This window comes from Octopus bimaculoides, chromosome 3 (genome assembly GCF_046866305.1).
Source record: "Octopus bimaculoides isolate indiv1 chromosome 3, ASM4686630v1, whole genome shotgun sequence".
NCBI lineage: Eukaryota > Metazoa > Mollusca > Cephalopoda > Octopoda > Octopodidae > Octopus > Octopus bimaculoides.
Genome location: NC_142930.1, coordinates 48,212,771 through 48,225,420, shown reverse-complemented (window position 1 = coordinate 48,225,420; position 12,650 = coordinate 48,212,771). Strand labels below are relative to the sequence as shown.

Below are 12,650 nucleotides of genomic sequence, written 5' to 3'. Positions count from 1 at the left end.
CAATTTGTTCAACTAAAACCTTTCAAGGCACTGCCCCAGCACAGTCACAGTCAAATTACTGAAACAAGTAAAAGATAACAGATGAGATCTTACCATACCAAGGGTTGAATGTCTAATTCAGTATCTGCATGACCTGTTAGTACAAATACAGATTAGTTAGACTGCAGTTAATACCTTCAGCTACTAAACATTCTCCCTCAATTTCTATAAACACTTGAACAAAGGAGGTTCAATGATCATTTGGTCTGCTAGAAATAGTTGTCAAATCTCCTTTGACTTGTATCCTACTGCTTTTCAAATAAAAGATTGAATAATGTAGTCCTAGGTATAGTAAGCCTGAATAAAACTAGATTGTTTAGGCTTGCTTTAAAAAAAAAATTAAGGCCTGCTAAATCTGCACTGACCCAGATAACTACAAATACCTGAATTTATAGAAGCATTCCATCCATACCAAAGAGGTTGAAAAGTTGGATTATCATTTTATATAATTCATAATTTGACTTGTATTAACAATGGGATTCAATTTGTTTGTTTTTTATCTTCAGGTGGCAATGCTGCTGTTAGCGAAAAGTGGCGAAGGGAATTCATTCCAGAACACTGTGTTAGTTCTGTGGAAATCTTTGATCCAGAGACAGAATCTTGGTCAATGGGGCCTGAATTACCAAATGCATTATGTGGAGCTGGTATGTGTAAATTGAGCCTTAAAGCAGCTTACATATCTAAGGCAATGATGTTATGCATACACGCACGCACGCACGCACGCACGCACGCACGCACGCACGCACGCACGCACGCACGCACGCACGCACGCACGCACGCACGCACGCACGCACGCACGCACGCACGCACGCACGCACGCACGCACGCACGCACGCACGCACGCACGCACGCACGCACGCACGCACGCACGCACGCACGCACGCACGCACGCACGCACGCACGCACGCACGCACGCACGCACGCACGCACGCACGCACGCACGCACGCACGCACGCACGCACGCACGCACGCACGCACGCACGCACGCACGCACGCACGCACGCACGCACGCACGCACGCACGCACGCACGCACGCACGCACGCACGCACGCACGCACGCACGCACGCACGCACGCACGCACGCACGCACGCACGCACGCACGCACGCACGCACGCACGCACGCACGCACGCACGCACGCACGCACGCACGCACGCACGCACGCACGCACACACACACACACACACACACACACACACACACACACACACACACACACACACACACACACACACACACACACACACACACACACACACACATTCTTGACTGTATCCAAGAACATGCTAATCGACTGATTAGCAATCATTCATATATTAAACTACTCACACAAATTGCTTTTGTTTTCACTTGACAAACTACAACTAATCACAGGTACACATGCAGTTTCTTCTCTCAGCCAACACTTACATACTATTTCTTCACTCATTGAACATACATCAGCTGCTGGCTCACACACACCATTTCTTCTTTGTCTCTTTTACTTATTTTCTAACTTCTACTGCTGTTCCTCTGAACTATTTTGGTGTGTGCATCTTTCAGTCAGTACCATTTCATTTCTTACTAACATTATCACTGTATCTGTTCAAGTTTTGCCAAGGTCAACTTTGCCTTTCATCCTTTTGGGGTTGATTAAATAAGTACTAGTTGAGCAATGGAGTTGATGTAATTAGCTAATCCACTTTCTCCAAATTTTAGACCTTGTGCCTATAGTAGTGATTATTACCATTATATCTGACCTATCAAAACCCTGATTAAACACTTTTTCAAGCCTTCCTTCCTGCAATTGCAACCTAGGCATGAGCAACCTTTTTTTGAAAAGTGAGCTACATGAAACATGGCTTAACTTTGGATGAGCTGCACTACTACTAGAATTCAAGTTAAATTTTTTGTTAGATGTTGCCATCCAGTAAGTTCTATAGGCCTCAGGTTACCCATGACTGCTGATACTTCCCTTGCCAGCATCTTTTCTCTTAAGATTAACCCATAACTATTCAAGCTGAACATCAACCGCATAAATTTTTACTAGTCTGTCTTTATGGGTACTACTGCTCCATCCCCTACTAATGTCCCACTCATGTTTTTCTTGTATACATTCTAATACATAAATTCATGTGGAATATTGACCTCATCAATTTGAGAAGGCTAACAAAGGTCAGTGGGGCTGACCTATACACCTTTGGCTAAAAATATTTAAAAGAAAAAAAAAGAACTGACAAAATTCAGTATTGTGATTTGATTGTGTTTTGGAAATTAGTCTTTGGCTATAAAATATTTTCTAATTGCTGTTATGAAGTTGACATTATAATGTATTGTATTAAAACCAACATATTTTCTTGATACAGAAAAGAAAAAAAAATATTTATCTACTTTTTTCTAAAAATAGCTTGTCTGTTGGATTGTGTCACTGTCTTCAAGATTAAACACTCCTCAAGCTGGTCTGTCTCAAAATAATCAAATAAAATTAGCGAAATAAACTACACACATTCACACACAGTATTTTTATTGAAATTATATGTCTCATGATGTTAGTTTCAGGCTACTGCAATCATATAATTTAAAATAGTATATTAAACATTTCGACTATCAGCTTTTGCTCATTTACATAGCCCTCTCCAGTATAGGCTGTTACAAGCTCTCTCTCTCTCTCGTTTGCTGATTTGGTTTCCTGTCTGTAGATAGGAGTGTGGTGAAAGATAAAGCTGGGATGGGAAGGTGTCAAAGAAATAAGGGCCAGATGTTTAGTAGATATTTTATAAATTTACATTAATACCAAATACAACACTAATTCCCTACAAATTAGGTGCAAGGACACGACTTTCGGGTGAGGTTATATTCAAATTGATCCACTGTACTTATTTGAACTCTAAATGTAATGACTATTTTTTATATTCTGTTAGTTCTGCTGTATAATGCATCATTATGTAACTTTTTAATATGCTCTAAGGGAGGTAATTGCTTCAGTTCTCAATTATATATATATTTTTTTTTCCGGATACATAAATACTCAGGAAAAAGAAAAATCTTCTGGAAATAAATAAAATTACCCTGGATGTCTAAAATATAAACTTAAATATTTCTCGTATTACTGGAAAAAAAAACCCCTCTAAGATTAAGAAATAGAAAATCTCGAAAAAATGTTTACTAAATTTATGAAATTTTCATCTGAAAAGCATCAATAATAATTATTACTCATTTGTGCTAGTTGTTAGTATAAAATTAATGGTAGAAATATGTATAGCTATAACTGTATCCAATATTAAAATTGTAATGGAGGATACTTCTATTTAATACACTTAATGATTTAATTATTGTTCTATTTTTGATAAAACTAATTCTGACTTGAGATTTTTTCTATCTTACATCAGGCTGTGTCAGCTACGACGGCAAAGTGTTAACTGTGGGTGGCGAAGATGACAAGAGTTGGATGGCGGGCCTTTGCTGGTTACAAGAGGACAGTAATGGTCAAGAAGTATGGATGGAAGGTCAAGAGTTACCAACAGTTATGAGTACCTTTGGCTGTGTTGTGGCAAACCTTATAAATCAGCTTAATTTCACTTAAATGCAGAGAATCAAAGAAGCCTCTAATCACTCCTCATTAACAGATTAAATCATCAAATCATCGTTATTTTGTACTTTCTGTATTCATAAAACACGGTTGTTGGTACCTGGTGTTTGTTTCTTAGTTTATTTGTAAACAATCTTTCATAAAGAACAAAACACCACGATGCCATATTTTTTATTCTCCATGAACTAAGAAATTGTCTTAGTGTTTTTAAGCTGCCAAGAGATCTGAGTAAATACCTAAATAAATTTCTTCAAACTTTGCTGAGTCAGTAGGTTTCATGTGATTTGACTGGTTTTGTTGCAACAGAGCGCTTTATAAAATGTGTATTTATTTGTACATACGTGTGTATGCATGGATGTATTTGCTGTTGTTTGGACTAAAGAAGTTGAGTTTTAGGAGGACATGTTGTTTAGTGTTGATACTGGAAACACTTGTAAAAAAAAAAAAAAAAATCTAAATTCAACCCCTTTTTCTTTTTTTACTGAATGAGCTGAAGAATGTGAAGGTGCATCATATTGTGCACAGGGCTCAGTTTATGACAGAATTTAGTTTTATTGCTTTTGATGTTGGATTCAAATGTTCCTTGGGCCAACATTGCATTATTTCTCACTCAAGCTGATAAAATTGGCTTCTACCATGTGCTGGGGTTTCTTTTAATTAACCATGCCTATGTATAATTGACCCTGTAGTTAAGTAACAATTCACTATTTAATATATACATAAGAAACAGCCAAATTGTATGAGTGAGAGTAAAGTAGCCTTACTTTATTCTGAAATTTATGGGGTTAATATTGCATTCCTGTACACCGAGTCAGTATAGAAGCCCCAATCATTTTATTTCTCAACACAGTGTAAGGTTGTAAGGTTTTAGCATTCATGTAGACTTTGCTGATATTTTGTTGATTTAAAAATAGGGTGTGAATGGTGCAACTGTTTTCAATGTTTCAGGGTTAGTTAACTAAATTTTATTTCAATTGAAAGAAATTTAATCGATGATATTCTATATTCAGTCAAATCATTGTGCATATTAATAAATCAATAACTTTGTTATAGACTGAAGAATGTCCTTTGTAGGGGTGTTATCTTTTTTATTGTTTTTCTAAGCTATTATTTTTCCAAATTTGGACTTTTCCTAAGATTGTCACTGCTAGCAGGACCAGTTTTAAACCATTTAGACAAATTTGTTCAAATTGGGCTCTGCACCAAGAGAGAACCCAGTGCACATGCTCAAGTGGCAGTCACTATGATGAATTTTTAATATATCATTGTGGCTAATGATGGAGCTTCAAGCTCCTAATGTTCAGCTCTTGTAAAGTACCCCACTGACAGTTCTCTAATTGAGCCCTACACTTCCTAGTGCCGACTCTGTTACTAGAGTATATGCTTTGTATATTAGGTGCTAATTCTGTATCTAAATACTTATCAGTGAAGTTGTAGAATCTGCTGTCAACCAGGCTTTCTGATACAATTGACGTTAACTACTCTATACTGAGGTATAACTCAATATGGCAATAAGTTTCTATGTAGTCCTTTAAAGCTGCTCCAACTAGTTAGTAAATTTCAATCAGTATAAAGCCCTCGATATACTTGACAATTCTGTTAATTTTAGCCCCTGTCTTTTTTTTTTTTTTTTTGTTAGATGGTTTCACTTCATTTATTTCAGTTAACATTGATAACAGTTATGACTTAACTGCATCTCTTTTTGTCTGAAGTGTCTCTGATATGATTGAAAGATTTGAATGGAAATCATTATAAATAATTATAAACATGTTTTTCTCACTTTTCACTTGTGTAGGGTTCAAATATAACCAGTATCAACTTTCACCTATCATCCTTGAAGGGTTAATAAAATAAAACACCTGCCAAAAACCGGGGTTGATTTGACTAACATTATTCCTTGCTCAGAAAAGAAAAAAATCTGGCTTTGTGTCTGCTAAACAATTTCTTCCTCTGTTACCCATAAGGATGGGTTCTGTGAAGTTACAACCATTGATCTGCTTTTTTTACATGGTTTTTACCTGTAACTTCAGGATTCTTAACCATTACATTTCATATTAATGTTTGAAGTGTATCTAGATAAGCTCTTGGTTAAAGTAACTTTTCATGGATTATATCAGGAACTAATCATATAGATTTCTTGGAACTGTTCATCTATCCATATGGACAATGGCCATATCATCACTCATAAGTTTGTGGACTCATTGTTACTGAATAGCTGACAAGTTCAGTATGGGTATAAAGCCTTGTTGCACATTGGACAGGTGTGGTTTGAACTCCTGTGCTAATGCACAGGTGGCTCTGGACTTCCATGGGTTTCTCTTCTTTTCAGCTTATCTGATCTTGGTTCTTTCCAACGTGCTGACATGTTTCGCAAGCTGCATCTATCTTACTTTGTCATCTTAAGAAAGTAACTAGGCTTTCAGATCTGAACTGAGCTTTAACAAATATCTCTCGTTGGTGCACTGTCCTCATATTTGGTGTTGGATAAGATCATTGACATTGTTAATTGCTGTAGCATTGTTGTTCTGTGCTCACTGTATCTCTTTTATTGTAATGAGCACTGTTTGATTGAACATGCACGTCTTCTACCTAAACATATCTATTACACCCACCTATTTGCTTCTTGTCTGTCACCTGTAATAAGTTTCTTTCTCTAAACTTCATGCCACATTGCACCTCATTTCTAAAACTGACCACTGCTGTGAAATTCTCTCCTTCAACATATTCCTTCAATACACTTATATAAGTTCCATATTATCTGCACCAACCTCAGAATGGACTCATATGGGAATTATCTTCACTCATATGTAAAAGGAGAAAAAAATGTTATTTATTAAAACCTAACCTTTCTATCAATCACTATATACTGACCATGTAGGAATACATTTTTTTAAAACCTAGAATTACTTTTGGGGTTAATGGGAAGTTGACAACCAGCAAGTTCTAAGATATCTTTTGTTTTAATTCAGCACCATTTGTATATAGACTCTACCTCTTCTTTCAGCTGTTTTTCTATTGAATTTATACTAAAGATATGTTAAATCTAATATCTGTTTTTGACTGGCTGCCACCTTCACATTGTTGCAGTGCAAATTATTGATCTTGCTCAGTGTTCTAGCCTCACCTAATTCTCACCTGTTCCAACCAAGTCACCCAAGTTGCTACTTGAAGTTTACAAAAATGTCAAGATTTTGTTGCCATTTCTAATCATTTTATCAGTTGTGATATTTTATCTATTGAAATGAATGACATGGTATTAAAATTGAAGGAATTTTTTTTTTCCATTTAAGATCTTTCTCATGAGCTATATAAGATGTTTTTTTTTTTTTTTATTTTTTATTTTGTGACTTATGCCAACTGTTGAGATGTTTCTTGTGATCTACATCTAATCTGTTATTTTTACATGTGATCTGTTGAGTATTATCATTCAGTATAGTTACCTGTAATTTGTCCAGTTTAATACAATTTCAGTTACTGCTATTTTTGCACAAATGTCTGTTTTTCTCTATCCCACATTCTTTATAAATAGACCAATTTCTCCTCCCCCCACCGTATCATTTTACATTTGTTTTTCCATACTGGCATGAAGTAGACAGATCTCACAATGTTACACCTTCCATTGCAGTCCTCCATCATCAGGCATGCACAACAGTTAGCTAGTTTCCTGTTATTTTTGGCATTTGTTTTATGTCTGGTGTCCTTATCACCAACCATTTGACAACTTAGACTGGGTGGATTTTATCATGCTCTCTGTATTAGAGATCATCCTCAATAAGACCAAAGAGTTCCCTCTGTCCCTTGTGTTGTCTTTGTTCATTCCTGCTTTAAATATTTTGAAACAGCACAGCTTTTTAAGGTTTTGAAGTTTATTCAAAATTTTCAAAAAGCAATTTTCGTGAGTGAAAATTTGAGACTAGTTTAAACTAGTTTCATCATATACCTTTATGTACCATTGTTGATAACATGAATCTTAAAGAATGTAATTTTTTTTTTTTTTTTCTGTTAATATTTCCCAAATTTGATTTTGTTAAAATTTTAATGTTGGTAGTGTTACGATGATAAGCTTGCCCACCCCTCATCCTTTACCCGGTGAATGTTTGCAATACATGCTGTTATGCTTCATGGAGATGAGATAGAATTATCAAGCTTTCATGGAAGTTGAAGTATAGTGATCTTGATGTTGTGTGTGATATGAACACTACCAACTGAATTGTTAGGATAACAGGTTAAAATTTTGTTTTTCTTTCATTAGTACATCATTGTGCTGCTATATAAAGGCACCTAATACTTATTGGTCCAATCCATTTAGCTGTGAATAGGTGTTACGAAGAGGGACAATTTGGTCTTGTAAGCAACAGATGATACTATTACCTCATTCATGATATAAAATCCTTCCATGAGCCACTCAAAAGTTAATGGATAATCTAAGTGGTATTATTATCCAAGCTATGCAAAAGCATGAGACTTTGTGTTATGTATATGGTTAGTATGTTCAGTATGATAACTAGTAGTGTGTTCTAGATAATTGTTGAAGCAGAGATATAAAGTGTCAATGTAATGTATAGAGATTAACTACGAGCAGAGATATAAAGTGTCAATGTAATGTATAGAGATTAACTACGGTTAGTTGGTTTAAAGAGAATTTTTGATAGCTGTAACCATGGTGGCCCTATTGGAATGAAAATTAAGTATAGTTGAATACTTTTGCTGTAGATGGTTTGTACATCATGACTAATTTCTCCATTCTATTTATTATGGTGAATTTTAAGTTGTTTGTACTTAGAATTTTTTTTAGCCTGCCTTAGTCCAATTTGGTATTTGTTGGTTGATAGTGGAAGCCAGTTAAGTGTTTGTAGTTTGAGTAGAATTACACTTGCTTTTCTAGTTTAACTGTAGTTTTGTTTAATAAAGATGAAGTTTATTGGAAGTTTTATATACACCCTTCCCTTTAATATCTGATATATTTGGTTTAAAGTTGCAGGGTTACTGAGCTTTGCTTTAGATTTACATAATTTCTCCATGTCTAGTTAGATATTTTTTTTTAAAATTGATATTTAATACAACGATACTTATTTTCCCTTCTTTCACTTTCAATATTAGTTGATTCTTACTTCACTGAAAAATAATGGCTGTTTTTTCAAACCAGAAAGTCTTCATTTTCATATTTTATGTCATTTTGAGCTGGTTCTGGGCATTTGCTTTCATCTTTCGTTCATCCCTCCATTGACCTTGATGATTTCCTTTGTTACACTTGCCAGTCTTGTCCTGCCTTCTCTCTATTAAATGGACCAATATTAAGTCTTACACAAAGGAGACACTTTATTTTTCACTTATTTGTATATTCGAACCAGTTTTGTCATGTATCTACAAGATTGTGTCAACAATTTTGCTTATTTACTTTTGTATCATGTGTATATAATTATATATTTGTAAACATATTAAATTAACATATTTTATATCTGTGCTGGAATTTGATTTTTTTTTCTTTTGTAAATTTTAATAAAAGATGAGTAAGCATGATTTTAGTTTTTTTTTTTTTTTAAATTTATTTAAAGATGAATTTTCAAAAATTACTTTGTTTACAAATTAATATATCTTGGAAAGCAGTTTAATTTATTAAAAGGCAAACTTGCAAGCTTTACAAGTCTAGAATTTCTTTTAGTACATTTATTTAAATGAATAAAAAATAAATTTTATTTAGAAAATATTACCAGTGTCTTATTTTCTCATCTACTCCAATTGTATAACTGTAATTGCTTGTCAGATGACTTGTGTATTTTTAATGTATGCGTATGTTTGGTTGAAGCATGAGGGGGGACAGTATCCATGATGTTTTGCAGTATCTTTCAGATATTGAGAAAACTTGTAGCTTAACCCTTTAGCATTTAAACTTGCTATCATCATCATCATCGTTTAACGTCCGCTTTCCATGCTAGCATGGGTTGGACGATTTGACTGAGGACTGGTGAAACCGGATGGCAACACCAGGCTCCAGTCTGATTTGGCAGAGTTTCTACAGCTGGATGCCCTTCCTAACGCCAACCACTCCGAGAGTGTAGTGGGTGCTTTTACGTGTCACCCGCACGAAAACGGCCACGCTCGAAATGGTGTCTTTTATGTGCCACCCGCACAAGCCAGTCCAGGGGCACTGGCAACGATCTCGCTCGAAAATCCTACAGGAGCCAGTCAGGCGGTACTGGCAACGGCCACGCTCAAAATGGTCCATCTCATGTGCCACCCGCACAAGAACCAGTCCAGGGGCACTGGCAACGATCTTACTTGGCTTGCCGGGTCTTCTCACGCACAGCCCATTTCCAAAGGTCTCGGTCCGTAGTCATCGCCTCGGTGAGGCCCAATGTACGAAGGTCTTGCCTCACCACCTCAGCCCAGGTCTTCCTGGGCCTACCTCTTCCACGGGTTCCCTCAACTGTTAGGGTGTGGCACTTTTTCACGCAGCTATCCTCCTCCATTCTCACCACATGTCCATACCAGCGCAATCGTCTCTCTTGCACGCCACAACTGATGCTTCTAATGTTCAGCTTTTCTCTCAAGATACTTACACTCTGACGGGTATTCACATTGACATTACACATCCAACGGAGCATACTGGCTTCATTCCTTGCGAGCTTACGTATGTCCTCAGCAGTTACAGCCCATGTTTCACTGCCATGTAGCATGGTTGTTCGTACGCATGCGTCATACAGTCTGCCTTTTACTCTGAGTGAGAGTCCCTTTGTCGCCAGCAGGGGTAAGAGCTCTCTAAACTTTGCCCAGGCTATTCTTATTCTAGCAGCTACACTTTCAGCGCACCCACCCCCACTACTAACTTGGTCGCCCAGATAGCGGAAGCTATCGACTACCTCTAGTTTTTCACCCTGGAATGAGATAGAAGTTGTTTCCTGTTTGTTTGCAGTCTTTATTGCACCTGAACATCTGCCACAAACAAAAACTAACTTGCTAGTTAACCTGCCTTTGATGTTGCTGCACCTCTTATGTGTCCATAGCTTGCACCGGGTACATCTTATAGAGTTACTACCTACTCCTTTTCTACATACTGAGCAGGGCCATCTACCTGAAGGGGTTTGTGTTTTATCTACCTTCCTACTTATTAGGATTTTGGTTTTAGCTAGGTTGACTCTAAGGCCCTTCAACTGGCTGAAATATCCTACTTGTTCTATGTTCAAACTGGCCACATCCAACCTCTCACACCGACCTTACAATGTCATTCTAAAAAATTAAATTGCATCATTGAAGTCTAATAGCAACAAGATAATGTATGATTAATTGAAAACAATGTGAATAAAGAAGCATTACATTTGACAATCTGAATGCTAGTGGGTTAGGAAGGAATTCTAGAGGTTTGCATCCCTGGGAGAAGACAGTGAAATGTTTGATCTGGTTAATGGGGAAAGAGTATGCTACCAACCACTGCAGAAGACCAGACGTAATAGAAAAGGCATCTTTTTTGTTAATCTGCCAAATAGCATTTTTTGAAATTAAAAAAAAAAAAAAATTGTCATCTAGAATGTTAGTGTATGTTGCAATAACAACACTATTCCATACCTGCAAGGATTAGATCAAAGTAGATTTCAGCTGAAGCTGGTAAAGTAGGTGTTTGCACAAGTATATCTGTGGTTAAGAAATTTGCTTTGCAACACTAGTTTCAAGTTCAATCCCACTGTACGATATCTTGGTGTCTTTTGATCATCTTGGGGTTATAGTCAATGTCTTGTGTGTATTTGGTTGATGGAAATTGTATGGAAGCCCATATATACATATGTGTCTGTGCTTATCCCCATTGCTTGACAACTGGTGTGGGTTTGTTTGCATCCCTGCAACTAAGCAATTGGGAAAAAGAGACTGATAATATAAGTATCTGACTTACATATTAAGTTTTTTTTTTTTCTTTTTTTTCTTTGTTAAGCACTTCAAGGTGGTTCCCCAGTATGGTTGCTGTCCAATGATGGAAAACAGTCTAAAAGAAAAAAGAACATATAGCACATATCAGTATTACATTGTCACTGGCAACATACAAACATAATAGTACCTTAGTCTAATTATTTGTATATTTAAGTAGTGTTTGTATGTACAGCTTTCAGGTAAGCCTTATGAATGCTATTTAATTAAAGTGTTTGGTTCAAATCTCTTTTAACCAAACCTCTTTTAAGTAATTTGCTGTGTGGTTTCGTTTGGTGAGAAAAAGGAAAAAGAATTGAAATTGATCTTTTCTGGTGATGTCACAGTTTTCAATTTTTAAAGTTTTGTTCTAATTGTTAATAGCTTTTAAAGTTTGAAAATTTTGGGTAATTTTAGCCAATTGAAAGCCACAGATACATTGATGCCTGTTTCCAAACTAACAAGCCAAGTTGTTGTCTGCTTAAAACTGCTACATCCACTATGTGTAATTTCTTTACCTATTTCCTTTGAGGAGTACCTATATTCTGAACTTTCATTTTTTTCAGTCTTAACTACATATAATGTATTGATTATTTACATGAACTGAATTATTACTGAAGTATAACGTATTGTTTGTTTTTTTTTTTATAATTTTTTTGAAAAGAAATTTCATTGAGGATATTTCCTTTTTAAATCGTTTACATGTTTGTTTGAATGTTTGTTTTGCTTTATTTATTTTATCAGACAGGAAAACTGATGATCTTTTCAGTTGCTGTTACATTTTTTGAAACTTTAGCATTAAGTGAAAATTTTCAAACTTGTTACATTGTTGTAATTTTTCTCACCAAGTCTAATTTTGTTATTCATTTGTTCCAGAAAAATTTTCGAAAATTGTTCACTAAAAATATGTTAACTACAGGTCACCCACTATTCGAGCTGACCCTAAACGCCAACCCTAACTTTAACTCTAAACCCTAATTCTATCTCTAAATCTCAACTCTAATCTCTAACTCAAACCTTAACTCTAACCCTAAACCCAAACCTTAAAACTCTAACCTTAGTGTATCTCAAACTTTTGTATTTGAATTTTTGCTACAAAAAATGCATTAATTGTTTATATGAGCTGAACTACAGTTGTATAATGTAGT

At 35.9% G+C, this 12,650-nt stretch overlaps 1 protein-coding gene across 1 annotated transcript in view; it reads left to right on the top strand.

Moving 5' to 3' along the window:
• The window catches only part of LOC106878125 (kelch-like protein 24), a 44,607-nt gene extending 35,481 nt beyond the window's left edge, over positions 1-9,126 (top strand). The window contains exons 6-7 of the mRNA XM_014927242.3: positions 546-683; positions 3,407-9,126. Coding sequence (XP_014782728.1) covers positions 546-683; positions 3,407-3,600 — 332 coding nt within the window. The 3' untranslated portion in view covers positions 3,601-9,126. The remainder of the gene's footprint in view (positions 1-545; positions 684-3,406) is intronic.
• The last annotated feature ends 3,524 nt before the right edge of the window (positions 9,127-12,650 follow it).